The 20,674-nt window shown below is 31.8% G+C and overlaps 2 protein-coding genes across 2 annotated transcripts in view; one reads left to right on the forward strand and one right to left on the reverse strand.

Moving 5' to 3' along the window:
* LOC127728939 (uncharacterized) overlaps nucleotides 1-20,674 on the forward strand; it is a 667,964-nt gene that overhangs the window by 442,648 nt on the left and 204,642 nt on the right. The gene's annotated exons all lie outside the window — the stretch shown is intronic.
* The window catches only part of LOC127729666 (uncharacterized), a 306,784-nt gene that overhangs the window by 186,153 nt on the left and 99,957 nt on the right, over nucleotides 1-20,674 (reverse strand). Inside the window, exons 10-12 of the mRNA XM_052237520.1 lie at nucleotides 20,178-20,447; nucleotides 11,204-11,461; nucleotides 10,437-10,697 (exon numbers count right to left, since the gene is read on the reverse strand). Coding sequence (XP_052093480.1) covers nucleotides 10,437-10,697; nucleotides 11,204-11,461; nucleotides 20,178-20,447 — 789 coding nt within the window. The remainder of the gene's footprint in view (nucleotides 1-10,436; nucleotides 10,698-11,203; nucleotides 11,462-20,177; nucleotides 20,448-20,674) is intronic.

Genomic DNA, 20,674 nt, shown 5'->3' on the forward strand with positions numbered 1-20,674 from the left:
TTATAAATAATTGATTTGCTTACCTTGCTTGATAGAAAGATATTAGTCAGGCTAGTAGAGTGTCATTTAAAAGAGAAAACAACACAATGCGAAGAACTGTAATGCTCTTACCTAACATGGGGCTATTTCAAATATGATTTGAATGCTTATCATCGATTCTTTTTCGTTTTGCACAGTCGTTACATTGTAGAACGTTGAACAGTTCAAATTTCATTCAATCAAGGTAAAATATAATTGATGAATAAATATATATTATCATAAGTTCATCAACAGTTGAATAAAATAGTTTACACAAAATATGCTTTTTAACGAATTTCAAGTAAAAAGAATAATATTGCTAATTAAACCCATTCAATAGGCATTAGCTTCAATAATTAATTTATAATGTATAAAATCTTCCATTTAACGACAACCAAATTATGTCGTCATTCTGTTCATATTTCAGCTTGATAGAACAAATATTACTTATCATATGTTCATCAACAGTTAAATAAAATAGTTTATAAAAACTATGCTTTTTATCGAATTTCAAGTAAAAAGAATAATATTGCTAATAAAACATTCAATAAGCATTAGCTTCAATAAATAAGATTAAAATGTATAAGATTTTCCATTTAACGAAACGCAAATTATGTCATCATTCTATACTGCTATGAATGTACATTGTGATGGAAAGGATGGATAGCAGTCATTGATTCTTGTACATGTACAGTTGTCCAAAAAAATCGCAATATGCAATAAAGATGTGCTTGCCTTCTATATTTAATTAATACTTTAAATAATACGCAGATTGCTGTCAATGAATGGGAGGTACAATTTTCAAAGCTTCTTCATTGAGTATTGGAATTACTAAAGGGAACATGAGAATGTTTATTCAACAGTTACATTTAAAGAGCCGATATGTTGGATTTTGTCAGAAGTGTATTGCATACCATATTTGAAGAAAATTTGTTGCATACGCTACTTAATCACAACTCCACGCGAGGTTTCTATTTTACATATCACAATAAATTAATTGTTATATGTTACTATATCTGTCTTTTTATCAATAAACATAGAAACGAAGGTTTATATATTGAAATACGAAAATACTCGTCTGATTGGTAAATTTACCGCTTGTGTTCTATTGCAAATCATGACGGGTAGTGCATGCACAGCAGTAGAATCCTACCTTATCGACACATCCGTTCTCTTTCTGTTAGGAATTCCTGCGATTTCCCCAATTATTTTTGTATCTTTATCTTTATTCCAGTGCTTGTGTAACCTGCTATAATTTATAAGATAGGGGATTGCTGCTTACATGGAATATATTGTATCAAGGGGCCCTAGTTTTAAAGTTGAGGTCATCATATTTAAAGTTTTATGGACGACATCATGGGTTAGTTGATCGTTATCGCGTATCAATTTTACAAAAAATCACAATCCCGCCTGCTTCTCCTCGTTTGATAAATAAGCGAATGAGACTTATCTCCGAATTGAATAAAACGACAGGTGCCACGTGTGGATCAGGTTCTATTTACCCTTTCGGAATACATGAAATCGAAGGTGATATATCATGGTCCTAAGTTCAGAGAACCCCAAAACTTCCATTGGAACCAGAACTTCAAAATAATTATGGATTCCATTGAGGACTCCGCCAGACCTGGGGTCAATTACATGCCAAAGTAATTAATTACATTTCAATTACACTGATTTTTAAATGTAATTAATTACATCACAATTACATTGATTTTCAAATGTAATTAATTACATTGCAATTACATTACCAATGTAATTAATTACAATTCAATTACTTTTGGCCAATGACATGTCAGAGCTATATCATATAGGATAAAATCAAAAAAATGACAACACGCTAGAATAAAACTTCCAAACATGGACTATTTAACAGTGAAAATATTTGTACAAGCTTCTTTTCAATACTGATTATTTTATTACATTTCTTATTTTTATGGAAACATTTTTTTTGATAAAATTATATATCATATAGATACAAATTGAATATATTTTTCTTAAATATGTTTTTCTTAAAATTTCAAGTTTCTACTAAAAATGTAAACTGAGATTTTTTTTTAAAGTTTTCTTATTTACCTCATCATGATATGTGAGTCACAAAATTTAAGGTAACTTTCAAACTTCCATTTTTTACAGAAGAGCAATGATAGCATTTTGCTTTTATTTCATTTCCAAACTTGTCTTTTATGTAGTCAAAATTGTCAAGTATATTGGACTCCATTCTTGTACGTTTTTGACTGCCATATTTAAAAAATTTCAGAAATTGTTTAAATAATATCTATCTGAACAGATTTTAACATATAAATATGATGGTTATGGTTAAAAATAAAAATTGCCTTTGGCATTTTAATCAAGGGACATTCTTATACTTTAAAATTAATTAAGTGAAAGAAATATCCTGAGGCTTAGATTATTGTTAATTGTTAGAACAACACATTTACGAATTATATGCCAATCATGTCAATAAATTGGTATTGTTTTTAATTTTTAGATTTTTATGTATGCATGTGTAAAAAAATATTAATGAACTAAATACAAATATTAAAGATTATATTAATGCTCTAATGGTTGATGAAGTATTACAATGTATTAGGAATGTTTAATATTTTTTCAACACATTAAAATGTTTTTAAAGTTTAAAAAAAGTACTAAGTGCAATCTAATTGTAGAAAAAATACAATTTAAAAGTGCATGATGTGTGATTGCGTCAGAAAAGCCAAAAATGTTTAAAATGTCCCAGCAAATATCTGAATGTAATTGAAAGTAATTGAAATGTGATTCATAATTACATGGCAAAAGGCAATGTAATTAATTACTTTCAATTACATGTAATTGAAAATATGTTCAATTACACATTACATTGAATTACTTTTAAAATTGTACAACTAATTGCAATTACATTTTTAATTACCCCAGTTCTGGACTCCGCATGAACTAAACGAGAAGAAGTAGAACTGAACACTTTGTCAAAATGGGTTAAAGCTATCAGGTCTCTGGTAAAACGTCGAATCCAAAAGTTGAAAAACTGTGTAAATAATCGACCACAGTCCGTATTCAGAAACAAAGAATCTGTGAAATGTCTATCATCTCTTCACAATAAATATTTTGTTGTTCCTACGGACAAAGCTTCAAATAATATTGTTTTTGTATGTAAATTGTACTACTACGACATGTACGAGTGTCTTGTTAAAGAATAAAGAATAAATGAGCACTCAGGTAATCCCACATCCAAAAACATATCATTTGAAAAGAATGGGATTTTGGCGAATCCTAAGTCCTTTATGGCTTCAATGAACAGTAAATCTAAGAACTTATTAAAATAAGAAGATGTGGTATAATTGCCAATGAGACAACTTTCCACCAAAGACCAATAACATAGTTAACAACTATAGGTCACCATGCGGCTTCAGCAATGAGCAAAACACATACCGCATAGTCAGCTATAAAAGGCCCCGAAATGACATATGTAAAACAATTCAAACGAGAAAACTAACGGCCTGATTTATGTAAAAAAGCGATGAACGAAATACAATATGACATTCAGCAACAAACGACAACCACTGAATTACAGGTTCCTGACTGTGGACAGGCACATACAAAATGTGGCGGGGTTTCACATGTTAGCGGGCGCCCAACCCTACCCAAACCTGGGACAGTGGTGTAAAAGTACAACATATGAACAAGCTATCAAAATTACCTTGTTTGTACTGGATACCTAAGCTTCACAAAATTCTGTACACATGACGGTACGTTGCCGGCTCATCTGCATGTTGTACAAACGAATTGTCCATAATATTAACAAAAATTATGTCCGCCGTGAAAGGAGGTCTTCAGAAATACTGTGAACCAGTTTACTCGCGTATTGCTATTTACCATATGCGGATTCTAAAATACCCATAAGAACTTCTTGATACTTTTATATCTCGATCTTTCTCTAAAATTATTTCTATCAAAATCTTTATACCACCATTCCCAAATCATCTAAAAGAAATAATCCACAAAGTGAACAAAAAGGTGAAACATAATACACGGTGTAACAAGTGATCAGTATGCTGGAGTTTCTTATTCATGTTATTTACAACATATTTGTTGAATTTGGAGGTAGACTTTTTTGAAAAAATTGTCGGCATTCCTATGGGAACAAACTGTGCGCCTCTCCTTGCCGACCTCTTCTTATTTTCATAGTCGGAGTTCCTTCAGACACTTGTCAAAAATAGGAAGATCAAAGAAGCCAGATTATTTGATTTCACATTCAGATATATTGATGATGTTCTTTCCATTAACAATCCAATCTTTTCTAATCGGTTTCCATTAACATGATTGATATATCCTCCAGAACTAGAAATTAAAGAAACAACAGAAACGGCTTCCTCTGGCTCATTTTAAGACTTATACCTTGAATTTGACATAAGCGCTCATCTCAGTACCAGAATCTATGACAAACGAGACGATTTCAATTTTGAAAATATAAATTTCCCCCACCATAGCAGCAATAGACTTTATAAAACTTCACCAGTGTCTGAGCAGAAAGTTGATGAACCAGGGTTATGTCAAAGAACGTCTCGTCCTTTTTCTACAAAAAAATTCATCGGAATATCCCAAGACCTTGTTGATAAATATTCCGTATCAACTTCACAAATAATACATGATGGTCTTGAAGTATAGACTCTAGGTACTGACGTTGTTTATCATGTTAATTGTGTTTTACAATATTGTTGAATAATTGTAACCTTTACTGTTTTGTCCATTTTTTGTAATATCATTTTGGTTCGACTCGGTATTTATACATGCCGCCATTGTGTTTTTGTGCTATGGTCATTTTTTTTATTCTTGTCCTTCATTTCTACTTATAATTTATGTGCTTTGTCTATGGAATGTCTACATGCCGTTTTGTTTTTTCTATGTTGACATAGTTGTTTGTTTGTAAAGTGATTAAGATTATAAAACAATGTTGAATGCCGTACCCCAATTTTTGACATTTAACCTATTATGTCTGTTTGTTTTGCACACACATTGTTGTCAATATATGTGCATCCAACACTCATTTTGTTCATTAGAACAACAGAAACGGCAGTGGGCTTTAAAGACGTTGTAATTACTTTATTTATTAAGCGAAACTAACTTATTTTAGCTGTCGGTATCTCTTACTAATAAACGTATTTTGAAGTGAATCGTCTTTTTGATCTGAACTGATTATAAAAGACTTTAGAAAATATCCTGGTTAATATTCGTTAACAAATGTATATTACATAAACTCGGTAATTGTCGGTCTAATCTAATTCAGGTAATCAATATCAATTGATTATAGTCTGTTTGAAATAATAATACATAGAGACTCCTAAGGAACATGAATGGCTATTTTGAGCTATTCAGAACAGAAAAAAAAAGAAAAATATCCTTTTGTATCCCTATGTCATAGTCAATCACCTATGACCACAGGTAAATATACTTCAACAGGTTATCAATCATCGGATCTTTTAGCGAATATTCTGATAAAACATCAAAATAATAATATAAATTGGAATATAATTCAATCAGAGAAATTTCAACCTATCATGATACAATTCGAGTACCTCGCACAAAAAGTCATCACCAGGAAGAACCTTTAAGAAGAAGGTTGTACATATCATGATATGAGTCATACATTCCATCCTTTCTCAAAAAGTTTATTCCACGATAACGATAAAACAGAAGCCCGTTCTTCACTTACACCTGGGTTTTCGATATCACAAACTTGTCAAATCTTTTACTAATTTTTATCATCAGTACAAGGATATCGTTCGTAAATATAAATCAACTTGCAGACAGTTTACACGTTTAGGTGTTTTACATCCCACACTGTATGGTAGTATTCTATAAAAAGCACAAGAATGTAATCATTCACATCAAACGCTTACCAAACCTTTAAACAGACTTATTCACAAGGGATATAGTTACGATACTTTTGTCAAGTCATTAAAAATGGTATTTTATTTTGAATGAATATTGGTTCGCTCATACGGTCTTTGCATCAGAAATAAACACATTTTTTCTCATACAAGTTGTTGGCATGATACGGGTTATGTATTTCTCGTATAATTTATGATGGCATGATACTTAACCCCTTTAGGGAGGGATTGTGATTGATTTCCATATGATGCAGACATAATCTTTTGATCGGTTCAATTGAGGTCTGGAGCTTACATGTCAATTACTGATAGTAGTCCTTTGTTAATTTATGTTGATCATTATCAATTTGCTTAGTTTCTTCTGTTACCTATTTTAACATTGGACTGGAATTTCTTTTTAAACTGAGTTTAACTGTGCTTTTTTATGTGTGTTTGTTTACTTCGAATTGGCAAGAGTTATAGAGGAGGGTTGAGATCCAAAAAAACATGTTTAACCCCACCGTAATTTTGCTCCTGACAAAAGTCAGCAACCTCTAGCCTATGTTAGTCTCGTGTTGTTATCAATTTAGGTTATGTGTATGTTTCTAAGTTTAGTGTTCATTTCACTGAACTAGTATACATTCTTGTTTAGGGGCTAGCTGAAGTCCGCCTCCAGGTGCGGGATTTTCTCGCTGCGTTGAAGACACATTGCTAGCCTTGGGCTGCTTTCTGCTCTTTGGTAGGGTTGTTGTCCCTTTCACATATTCCCCGTTTCCCTTCTCTATTCTATCTTGAACTCTAAGAGAACATACGATTTATTTACCACGGAATTGTCGAATATATTAGCTTCATTTTTGTTTGTTTTGTTTTGAACTTATCTAAAGCTATATGCCGTGTAAAATATTTTTCGTAAAATTAAACCAATTTTAGATTTAAATGTAAAACTAAATGATGAATGTTAAATTGTTGTTAAAAACGACTGGACATTCTCATATGAAAATGGTGGGGATGACCCTGAGGACTTACTCTTTTTAGCATTCAATGCAACTTAGTATGTCAAACACGAAAAATATATGGTTTATGTTTATGTAACCATTTACAAGATATATGAAACTTTTTAAATGACAGAGGGCTTGGAATGATCCTGGAGACTCACCTATATATCAATAAATGCTTTTTCAAACAAAAACTTTTATGATTTAGGGTTGGGAATCTCATTCATTTTGAGATATCGTTAACATTTTTAAATAAGGGGAAGGTAGTGGCCCTTATAGAAAACACATTATATTTCATTCATTTCATTATGATATGACAAACAAGAAATTGTATGGTTTATGGTGAGGGTGAGGATCAAAGTAATTTGAACATTTCCAAATGTCAGGACGGGGATGAACCCTTTTGACTTACCTTAGATATCTAAGAATTCTTCTTTACATAAAATATATGGTTAAGTTATGGGGATGTCAACCATTTTCAAGACGTTTGAACTTTTTATAATGGCAGGAATAGGAGTGGCTCCTAAGGACCCATTTTCATTTGACTTGTCTTGTCCAGTTTGAACATTTTCCATCCTCATATTATCAATATCATTTACGTTTTTGTGTCATTTGAAAAATAGCATTTTGATCTCAAATATATAGTTATTTCCATTTTTATCAAAAGTGGACAAAAGTCATATAACACTATAAGATTCACATAACGCCTTGCTTCCAACATGTAAGAAAATGAAAAAACATTATCTTTATGTACGAAAATTATCGTAAAAAAATATTGATATTTAATATTTAGCCATGCAATAGTATATGACAACATATAAAGACATTTTTGGGAAAGTTTTGTTAAGATCCCATTAAGAACAAAGAAGAAATTAGTACTGTAAAGTTAACATCCGGTCCATGATTCAATGAAAAAGTGATGAAATTCATTATTTGTTATCTAAACATAAAGGAATGTTGGAACTATACAAAATAGTCTTGATGCATAAATGTCAGCATCAACACGATAGTATATGATGCTTTTTTATGTAAATAGGTCAATCAGTTCAAGAGTAAAAGCAAATTGAAAAAGTGTGTCCCCTTTTAATAAAAATCAACAAAAACAATGGAATATATAGCAGACTTGATCCAAACCGATTATAAAGCCCGATATATATTCATAGGGATATTACTAAAAATTATGAGCTATCTAGGTATATATTAAACTAACACTAGACATCAATATGCACGTTCATCTGAAAAGGTAACGGTATACATTTTTTTTTACTAACAAAAAAATATGTCGATGTCATGGTATGCTATTCTTCCTAAATATTCGATACAAAAATATCGGTTTGAAAGCGCACCAATTGAGACCACTGGCAGATTTGATTGTTTGGTTTGTCTTTTTTAGAGCGAGAGAGCTCCCCAAACACGTCAATTTGGAGTCCGCTAGCAGCAGAAAACATGACATATTGGGCATTGAGATAAATAATTCAATCATCATCCTTATCGTAACAATCTTCTGAAACAGTCTGATTAGTAAGCTAGTTTCTACAATCACCACTGCACTGACAACAACAAATGTTTGTGCATGACAAATTCGGTTCTTAGCAGACGCAATATTTGCTATAACTAGTTTTGTCTTTGCATGTACAAACAAAGTCCTGTAAAAAGTCAGAGGACATTGGATTTTCAAAATATACAGGATCTATGGAGCTATTCCCCATTTTCCATCCATATTCCAAAGTTGATCTAGGTTGAGATTTGGCGATATGAGCATTCATCCAGACGTACAATTATGAGTGAAACTCGAAGAAATTGTTGTCTGAATGATGCAGCTGAAGGAGGTAGTCTCACTAAGTAAGCATCCTAAGATAGCGCTGGTATCACTCATGACTTTATTGAGATCACCATGAACTGATTTAACATTGCTCATGGGGTCATATAGACCAGCGATGAATTGACTTTGCACTTCAACAGATATGTCAATAGTATAACCAGCTAGATTGACAAAATTTGATACAAAGCTCGCCTTAGAAAAAAATAATCCAATGGCGGTCAATTTTTTTGAAGGGTTTGTGTCAATAGAGATGGGTAGTCGACTCCTTTTTGTAATTATAGTATTGAGTATATCTGAATATACATTATATAAACTGTAACCTATAATAGATAAAAAAAGAAAAAGAAATAGATATCTAAAATGTCTTTAAGAGTCTTTTATCCATTTCTTGTATTTTCGACTAAGACAAATTAAGACAAAAAAAAAAAACACCCTGAAACTTGTTTAAGGGTTTAATTATGATCCCTTAGGGCTTCAACCTCTGATAAAACATCAATCTCAAAGACGCGCAAAAATAAACCTTTCAAGAATAAGATCGAACATTGAACTATATTATAAGGTCAGCTATTTATCCCCCCTCCCCGATTTTCTATCCACGGTATACGAAAATAAAAACAAATGAGGCAATGATGGCCATCTGAACATGTAAGTTAATACGATCTGTTCTTATTGTGTATATTATTTCCCAAAGGTGTCGTAAAGGTTTGAATTTCCACTCTAATACCGTATATTTTTATTTTGGAATGATCAATCAAATGCACTTTTTTTCTTTGAAATTGTAAATGATGGTATTTTCCTTACCTTTTTTTCAATCCTATTATGGACCCCCTGTTTTCAAGGGGGCGTGTCTAATAAGTCGTCCCCGATTAACTTTTAGTAAATTGAACCTCAACTTAAAGACCTACACCGGGTTAATAAGATCGAGGTAATATAAGTAAACAAAAGTAAAATAACAAAACTACCGATCTCCGAGGAAAATTCGAATCGGAAAGTCCCTTATCAAATGGCAAAATCAAAAGCTAAAAACACATCAAACGAATGGAAAACAACTGTCATATTCCTGACTTGTTACATGCATTTCCTTATGTAGAAAAAAGCAATCCTTTATGAAATGAGATCGTCCCAGGTCTCTTAGATAATTATTTTTGCGTTGAATAACAATGAAAACTACACGGAAAGATTTGTACATTTATTAAAGACACCACCTGTTTTTGTAGGGTTCGTGTTGCTCAGTGTTTAGTTTTCTATGTTTTGTTGACTGTTGGTTTCTTTTAGTGGTGTTTTCCTTTTGACGTGCTTTATCAATTTTTTCTTCGACATATGAGTTTGGATATTCTTGTATAACAAAATAATAATAGGAAAAAGCCATGGCGACCGCATCTATTGGAAAGATGCTCCAAACTTCTGAATGATCACCCTACCTGTGATCTGATCATAATCTTCATGTCTTTCACAGGAAAACACTATCAAATCAAACGTTGTATATCAAAAATAAGTATTAGATAAAATCAAACGCATGCCCCCTTTTTAACTTGCGTGCATTCAAATAAATTGCATTTCTATATTAAAACTTGCCAATTGCAGTCATACTCACATAAAAACCAAAACTTGTATACGATTGTGTTATAATGGCATATGCTATGAATGCAAACTTTAAAAAAGAGATATAGCAACATATATATTTTTTAAGTAATCGTAGAACGGAATATTGTTTGTATGTATTTAATATTAAATTACCTTTTACGTCAAGAACTGCACCCTTTAATATATCTTTCATCTTTATCTCATATTTTCCTTTATCTTCGATAGTCGTCACTAGAATATTTAACTTGTGAACTTTTCCGTTTTGCATCGTCGCTATTGTAATATTGGACGAAGATTTTACTTCATGACCGTCTTTATACCATACTGCTGTATACGATTGTTCTGCTTCGCAGTCAAAACTTACTTCTAGGCCCTCCATTATCATTTCATTCTTCAGGGAACGTATAAACAACGCTTTTGAAATATAAAGGGTTTAAATTCATTTATGAACATTTAATAAAAAAAGACCTCGGAACGTTACTAGACTTAAGAGATATATACTTAAATACTGTATACCCACTTTTTTTATTTCGTTTGTCCACCGGTTTTTTTTGGTAGGAATCGTGTTGCTTAGTCTTTAGTTTTCTATGTTGTGTTTTGTATACTGTTGTTTGTGTTTTTGGTCTTTTTCTTTCTTTTGTCATGGCGTTGTCAGTTTATGTTCGACTCATGAATTTGAATGTCCCTTTGGTAACTCTAGACTTTCTTTTGCATGAAAGTGATATACAAACTCTCTGTAGAAGTATAATTGAAGTGATCGAATAAATCGAGTTATACCTTTTATATTTGTATAGAACATAAAAGGAAAATAAACGACATATGTGCAAATTACCGATATTGCATACGTATACAGAAAACAGCAAACATCGACAGATTTGTTTTAAATTTAGAATGTTAAAAAACAAATTTTATATCGTTACCTTTAACATCTACTTTAACTTGTTTTTGCACTTTCCCTGCCGTAATACTATAATGTCCAGCATCACTCATACTTGCATGTGGAACTGTTAAAGTATGATCTCTTCCATCCCGGTCTATTAATATATTATCATTTCGTTCTACTTCATTTCCGTCTTTAAACCATCTAACATCAAGTATATCCGAAAAAAGTGAGAATTTCAGTTCCAAATTATCCCCTTCGATACAAGTCGTATCTGTACATTCCAATGTGAACATTGCTGAAACAGAACATAATAAAAGCGAACATTTTAAGATTCCAAAACCATTATGTTTTGTTCAGTTATTATAGACAATCCCCTGGAAAATTGTATCTAACCTTTTTACCGATGTGCGTGTGTTTGGTTCAAATTTTGAGAGTAATTCTAACTCGCAAAGAGAAGCATCGTTCAAAATTAATATTGTATCAAACTCCAACAGTCTTAAAAGTTGTGAATAGATATGTTGAGGAGGGTTGAGGCGACGAAAATTTCAAAGTTGTATGATTTTCCATCTTTTGACAGTTCTAGTTGATTAAAACGATATTCTTCGGACAAAGCAGCATAACTCAGATCCATATTGGTAAAAACTGTATGTGTTTACTACTATGGTTGTTGTTTTCTTTGTTACAGTTCCGATTACAAAAAAAAATTAAACAAAATTTAAAAATTGGATGTCTTAATGATATGCAAATCTGTTTAAAGAAACAGAGTGATATGTTTTAAATAGTGTTCATGTATTTTTGATGCAGAAGACTATTTATTTACACTATTTTTTTTTCTTTTCCTTGTTGAACCTTTGAGGATTTAGTAAGAATGCCTATATTTTATCATATAGCAAGACGGAAGTGTGGCAATCTAAATCACACGATACAAAATTAAGTTTATAGCACGCGATTATCTAGGACAGATATTTCAAAGATAGTATCTTATTATCGATTTGACCAGGATGATGATGGCTATTGTTTCTCATTTGGGAATTCAAAACGTAGCACTAGAGAAAATTCTACAGGCACGTAGAACATGAGAGCAGTAGTTAATAGTTTCCAAAAATGAAGCTTGTTTTCAAGGAACAAGTACAAGAAAAATATGTAGTGAACAAGTTTATTTCTATATTGTCTTCATGAAAAATTAGAATCTCGCACTACCTGTAGCTTGAAAACAAGCTTTGTAAAATGGACTTTTTATGATATTTTTTCCAGATCAACCAGACCTCGGAACTTTTCTTAACAATGTCTTGTTAAAGTGATAAGAAACGAGTTTCTTGAAATTATAATGTTAAGAAAAAAGTTGAACCAATGCATTTATATATAATATGCTAAATTAAGGCCTTCATGCACGATTTTTTTTACAATTATTACAAATCCATATAATCGACAAAAAATATTTCATTCAGTAAAAAACTTTCCCTGTTAATTAACTGTCGTGCTTTATTGCCGAAGTTTATGACCTGAATAAACAATCAACACATAATCATAGAGCACGTGAATGCGTTTCTATTTATTACAACAGTTGTTATAATAATTTGGTGTATTAATTTTTTCTTTCAGAATCACACAATTAACACTCTCTGATTTCCACGTATGTTTATCTTTCTTTCATTAGGTTTTTCCCTCGCACTTTCGCTGTATGGTTGACGAAGTACCCACAAGAGGTCTCGTGGTTAAGTCACTGCATACGGAAAAGTTATCAATGAATGAGAGTACTGGAAGACAATAATTCAATAGCAGTACATTTATGAAGATTTTAATAAGATAAAGGATTTTCTATTAAAGATATTATTGTACACGTGTTTTATGGTAAAACTTAGTTATTCAAGTGTATAAAACATATTCAACTATTTTTTATTTTGAAGCATCAAATGATTTTAAATCAGACTGAGTCAATCGAATCTTATTTTTACAAAACCAGTATAAAATGAAAAATGCTTGCGTATTTAAGCCATTGAAATCGCATTGAAGATTACGTTAACCATCACGCACGTTTTTCAAAAATGTACAAAAATATAGAAGAGGAAAAAACGGGGGTGAAGAAAGGAATCAAAATCTATTGTACAGGATCCTGCAAAAAACTGGATTGCTTACATTATCTAGTTTGTTTTTCAAACGTCTCGTTTAAATATTCAAATACAGCGTTCTACGATTTTGTGGCAATTATTTCCTTTGACTATAATCAATTATAGCAGCATATTTTTTCATCATACCTGAGCAAAACTAATCTAAAAAGCATCTTCAATTACCCCTCGAACGATTATTACGAGGGGTATTAAAGAAGGCCTGTGTAGGCCACAATGAATTTTGAAGGAAGTTTGAGTCCATCAATCTCCCAAAGTTGCATTTACTTTTTCATAAATAAGCATCAGTGAATAGACCAATGTATATTATCAAAAATATCAAAATTCAAATTTTGGCAAATTATTGCAAGATATTGAAATTTGCATCAAACTTTCCTATATTTTGATAAATTTTTGAATTATTTAAATTTAATTAAAACCCATTTATCCTAAGCAATGAATTAACTTAAGACCTTTTTACATGCATAATGGCATTATTTTTATGTATTATTGCCAAACAAATCTCTGAAATAGGGACAAAAACCAGTCACAGGTGTTTTATGAGTTATCTCACCTTATCTAAATTATCTGTTGTGAAAACATAATGTTACCATAAGTTGTCTTTCATGGAGAAGGAGAACAAGAAATGTGACTTCTTATTTTTACTGGTATTTCTTTTGGAAAATAACCAAATTATGACAATGACACACTCGCAATACCTATTTCACAATGGAATAAGAACACACATATACATGTGATTGAACTGCAGTGTCTGGAAAGAGGTCCAAGTAAACCCGGAAAGTTTACTTATTTTCATATCGCACTGGATTTTTTAATATTGATGCTAAATTGCTTCAGTTAAACGTATACCAGCAACACAGTGACTATGTTTGGCATTTATTGGAGAGTAAGCTTAAGTAAACTTATATGTTGCAATCTAGAACATCCAGCTTCCAGCAAGGCAACAGAAGACAGAGGTGCCTCTCCGAGATTCTAAAAGGCCTAATAGTTAGAGACAGGAGAGTTCATCAACATAGGGACAGGTAAGAATACACCCTCCCTCAATACACACACACATAGATAGATTAATTTTAAAGGGGCAAATTGCATTGTTCATATTCGTAGGAATCTACTCCTTATAGAGATATATTTTAATTATGCATTTTCTTTTTTTTTTTTTTTTTTTTTAATTTTCAATTTATAAGTTTTTATTTTTTCCTCTCATTGTTTCGTTTTGCAAGTTTTATACTACATATATATCATGTGTATGCAGTATCCAGAACCAGCCTCACGTCACAATGATCGTAACAATCTGCTCATATCAAGAGTTGTATGACTTTGATTTAATTTTCAACAGATTATGAACTAAGATTCGTTTCCCTGTTTCTCTTACTTTGTTCCAACTTTTAGAAACATCATCTGATAAAAGAAGAAACTTAATTTATCCGGATAGGATTGCATACCCGTTAATGAAAATATGCATTGTCTTGGTGGACCAAGTTCTTGATGATTTTTATCTTTGGTTATTTTCAGGTCCTGGTCAATTTTGACATTAGCTAGATAAATTATACTAGCATACATTCATGAATTTGATGATGATAATGATGGATGGCTGCTTTACGTCCAGCGGCAAATTATTATGCATATTCAGGACGTGAACATGTTAATGTAATATGAATATTAACCTTCTTTGTACTAGACTGACACGCTGAGCCGGATTTTTACCGTGCTAGTTCACAAGGTAACACTCCCCAGGAAGACATGTCTCCTTACCTGGACACATTATTCTGACTCCGAGTTGACCAGTTTTTGCTCTTACTCCTTAATGCCGCGTGTTTAGCAGAGGAGCAGCAAATACCAATTTTAAAGTCTTTGGGTTTACCCGGCGGCCAGGGTTTGAACCCACGACCTCCCGCCCTCGAGGCGAACACGGTGCCACGAGACCACCGATGCGGTTTTTCCAACCCATAAAAAAGACGAAAACTACACATAAGAAAAGTAGAAAAATAAAAAATGTGCACAGGGCATGAACTCACATTTCAATTATAAAAAGAAATCTTTCGTACCAGGCTCTGTTAATTACACTCATTACAAAGACAAATTAGATAGGATATAATGAAATAGTAGAAACTGAATATTATCCAAGACCAAATGTAATAGCCGACACTGATTCAGATGATGAACCCTTATTTGCTTGTCCTGAGCGAAATTTCATAAAGGTTTATACAAAAACCTCACGTCTTAAAATAGCATATATGCATAGGCAAGCATGTATATGCCAACAAAGAAAATAGTTATTACAAAGTGAAACTTCTCTGGGCTGAGACATGTGTAGATGATATTCATGAGCACAAAGGTTTTGCTACAATCAGTTTTGATAACTAATTTGAATATTGAAGAAGGATGGTCTGTTACGGTTTCTGTTAGCCATTGAAAGGTTTAGTAGTAGGTTTAAGGAAATTTTACATGATATAAAAGTAGAATGCAGCGCTATAAAAAAAGACCATTTTTTATCAAACCTTTGATAATTTGAAACTATTTAGGCGATGATGAAAGAAAGAAATTTTATTCTGACGAGTGGTTATCACATCTCAAGTTTGGAGTGTATTTGCAAAATTTGTCAAAATTGGATCTAAAGATCCAGCAAAGTCGTCTTAAGTTAAAATTAAGAATTTGAATGTAGTTGATGATGAAGATTTGCAAAACACCTAGGCAGAATGTTAAGTGATGACATACCAGTACATGTTGTTTCTGCAGACTGGGCAACATATATAATTATACAGATAGCATAGACATTTCAACTTTACATTCATTTTTCTTGCAGAAACAGTACAGTGTAACTACAAAAAAATGCCACCGTCATTGTATTACTGTTTTACTTTCTAGTATTAATTGCCTTGATACATGTATTTTGAATTGATATAAAATGAAAATGCTTGAAACATGTTATTTTATGTACTTAAAAATCCGACAGTTAAAGTCTAGATGAAGTTAAAAGTGATATGGGGTCTTTTGAACTTGCAGTGAGGTGTGAGCTTTTTGTACATGTTGAAAGCACCACTGTGACCTCTAGATGAAAAACAGCAACTAAATATCTGTTAATTTGCTGGGATTTTATTAAGTACACAATATATAAAGATATTGTTTCATAAATCTATACAACACATCCCTCCTTTATAATTTAGATATGGTAATTAGTGAGTTGATAAATGTTCTCCACATGTCTTATTCCATTTGAAAGATTCATACGAGTATCCACAATAGTGAAGAAACATTAACCCCTCAAGTGTTATTCTTTTAACAAATTATTAAACAGACCAAAAGGGCTAGCTTGACCTGTAATTATTGGCTTTCCTGAATCTATTTGGTTCTTTTGCAAAGAGATTTATTATACCCATGCTAGTGATAGCTGGGGGATATATAATAATCATAATGTCTGTTGGTCTGCCTGTTTGTTTGTAATATGTCTACAATCGTTAAGTCCTCTCAAAGTACAGAATAGATTTAAACCAAACTAATGCTATGTCTTGTGAGGGTTGTAAAATTGTGCATCATATGTTTGTTTTATCTATTGAGGGTTTATGGGGAAATCTTTGGACCTAAAAGGAGAAAATCAGTAGTGGTGTAGTGTAACTACCTGCAGTCCGCAACTCCTCCGCAACCAATTAAGGGTTTAATGTGAAAGTTGTATGAAATATTGATTAAATATTTCAGTTGTGCGTCAAATACCATATTTATTTTCTACAAGGTGGGGCCCCCGAGGGTAGTTTGGGTCCAAATAGGAGAAATATCATTAATATAGGATAACACCTGCTAAATCACAATTCCTTCCAAACTAATAATTCTACATTGAGTACTATGATCATTTTCTGAAATTAGATTTTTTGATATTTGTAGATATATGATAGGGTTTAAGAAAAAAAATATATGGCATAAAATATTTTTGTCACTTTAGAAAATATAGACTTTTAAAAATTAGCAAATTTCACCATTTTAGTAGTTTTGTAAAACTTCGGATATTAAGAATAGAATGAGCAAATATAGGACAAGAATTTAACCTCAGGTTTCAACATATTTTGACAGTTAAAATACAGTATTACAACATATTTTTACCAATAAAACAGTCAGAAGTTGATAAAGACTGACATTGGCTAATTTTCAGCTCTATTTTGACCATAAATTGCTATATAATGATAACGCTCCATAAAGAGACTGTCATTGAATATTTTTGAAAAATATTTTGCACAGAGAGTAGTTGCAATGAAGGTATCATGTATACAAAATATTATAACATTGCATTCGGAGTCTATTGCATGGTTTTCTGTCAGACTGGCTCTAAATAAAAGAGTGATTCTCCCTTTTTAGTCTGCAATAAATGGGGTCTCAATTAACTTTTTTAATCAATAGTGCATTGTAAAAATCCTGATCATTCTTTGTGTTGGGATTTGTGGCATCAGGTAAAATAGATAGCTATGAAGATCTTACATTCTTGTATTTGATAGCTTTTTGAAAATTTATTATCAAAATGAACATCTTAAGTGAAACCATTTGGAAAACAATCGATGTTTCTATAAGAGCAAATTGTAAAACGTATGTTAGCCTATATTTAAGAGCTGATATTGATTTCAAATAACATTACTTATCATTTTCTAATATGGAAATAAATCATTCATTGAAGTACTTCGCATATTATTGTTTATATGAAGGAGTCAATATAAGCGCTAAAGTGTTTAGATGTAATAAAAACGTATTTGATAACAAATTATAATATGAAGAACTAAATCCTATATACGATATAGGCACACGTTGGCACTAATACCATCATTGTAATATCTCCATTACATCCTTATAACTTTTGACGGTTTTGGACTAAACCTGGATAATTTTTCTTAACATAACATCGGCCTTACGTATTACCACCATTATTTTTTGTTATTATTTGTATATCACCCATATAGTATTACATGATATAAGTGCAATGGTGTTCCCAATGGTTTTTTTTAACGAAAATAGACTATTAAAAAGATTCAAGTAGAACATTAAATTAATGAACGCAAATGCAATCGAGTACAGTTACTTTTTTTGAAGCTCTAACCATGTTCAACCTGGTATATTTGATGAATTTTGTCAACGTAAACAATAAGTAGAACAAAGCAATAGGATCAGGTGTAATACCATTAAAACAATTACATCACCTGGAGTTGCATGTTAAAATATAACTGGACATAAACAAACAAAAAAGATCGTTCTGTTTACTTCCGTGCAATGAAATGGTAGAATTATCTTAACCTATCCATCATGCAGCTCAATCTTTAGTTTTTCTATGACTAATTTGTTCATGATCTTCTTTTTGGCCATAGTATTGTGTGGGTTTTTTTACGACTGATAATTTTTATTGTCCCTATGGTATCTTCCGTCCTTTTTGCTTTTACTTGTTTTTTAATAGTATTATGTAGTTAAGCCCTTTTTATGTTTCCGATTTATATAGTATTTTTTTTAATATTTAAGATGCCACGAATTCAGTGAATTATTTCTTGTCATGAGCAACACGGCGGAGGCAACATTTAAATTAAAAGATGTCACACACCGTATTCTTTGAATTTACATGTTGCGTCCGTCGTGTTGCTCATGACAAGTAATAATTCACTGATATGTCGCAGTTGGTATTGAGACAATCGGTGACAATAATCATTAAGCAATAATGCATGGGGGATTGAATTCATATTGATTTAACTACAGGTTGGCCGTATACGCTAAGTATTTTACCTCGAGCGATAGCAAAGGTAAAAATTATCGGCACCAAGGGAAAACCCGTGGTAAAAACAATATTAATTTAAGCCCTAATGAATTCTTTCTATTCTACAATGTTCTAATAGGACACAGACGGCAATTCTTTTGGGTCGAATCGCTCTAATTGACGGGAAATATTAACTGTTCTCGTAATTCAACACACTATTTAAATTGACGTATAAGACGAATACGAAGAAACCTGAATTAGTGACATGGTTAAACCATTTACAATAACATAATAAGATAGGCTTGGATGAAGTTAAATGATTATCTTACTTTTACTTAAGAAAATGGGCCTTCAACAAATTCTTATCAATGTTTTTTTATGTGATCTCTGATCTCGGGTAACTTCATTCATAAAAAGCATACGACGTGAAGTAGGATTGAATCAGCCCAAACAAATCATGACGTTGCCGATCAGCTGACATATATATTGTATCACCACGGGTGTGTACTCAAAGCGTTTGAAGAACGTCATATTAGAATTAACAATTATACCATGTAATAGATTCTTCTTTGGTTATATAGCTTTATTACATTGGTTGCAATGAATTGGCGAGATTTCCCAGTGAAATAAAACCGATAATTCCACATGTGAAATAAACTCGATGACTTTACATCAAAGCAAATTGTGAATGCGTAGGAAAAGATATCAGTAGTTCCTGATATTTTCTTCTTTATTCCCATAAAAAAAACATTGTCAATGTAATAAAAAGAATTCAAATGTCGAAAAATATTCACCCCGTGACCAAACAACACTGATAATTAACTCATGTGCTTCGCGCATTCGTGATGTAATGGGTTGTTCGGTCAATCGTTGAATATTGTTCCATATTTGAATTCTTCGATGAGTTTTTCTATGAGTATTGTTTTTTTTTTTTTTTTCTAATTTTCAAGTTATCACATATTGAGCAAATTGTGCATGTTTGTCTCAACGTGTCTTCATATTGCAACACTTAATTATAATGTTGTTAATTATCATAGAACCACACACTACAATGAAGTCATTTTGCGAATATAAAAAAGTATGTAATTTTGTGTGAAGCTCATTATCATAATAATGAAACAAAAAATAACAATAAACATATATCGAAGACGTTAAATGAGGCAACTTACACTGTATGGTTAGCTTAGTGTCTTTGCCTATGCTTTTATCGATGTTCAATTTTACACAATAATGACCCTCGTCTTTCAATGAAACATAGTTGATTCTCAGCAAATGTATAACACCATCAACCTTTTTTGTTATATTTTCTGTTTCCGCTAAGTAATAGTTGTTTTTGAAAAAATGAAGTCGGACGTTATCTACTGGGAGTTTATAACGTAATGTAAGTGGTTCACCCTCAGTTGCAAGAACTTCTGGAGGTGGGCTTTCAATTTCTAAAGCTGCAATTGACAAAAAATTTCACATATTTGTAAAATAGCGCAATTTTGTTATCGGTAAATTAAAATCAAACTAAATATTGGTGTTACATGTATATATACATATGCACGTTCATAGCTGTACAATCTGTCGATACCAGTATCTTGGAATTGCACAAAGTCATGTTTTTTTTCTGACTGCTGATGACGTCTTTACACTATATTCATCGGACGTTGAATGTGTGCTAATT

This window comes from Mytilus californianus, unplaced genomic scaffold (genome assembly GCF_021869535.1).
Source record: "Mytilus californianus isolate M0D057914Y unplaced genomic scaffold, xbMytCali1.0.p SCAF_2, whole genome shotgun sequence".
NCBI classification, from domain to species: Eukaryota; Metazoa; Mollusca; class Bivalvia; order Mytilida; family Mytilidae; genus Mytilus; species Mytilus californianus.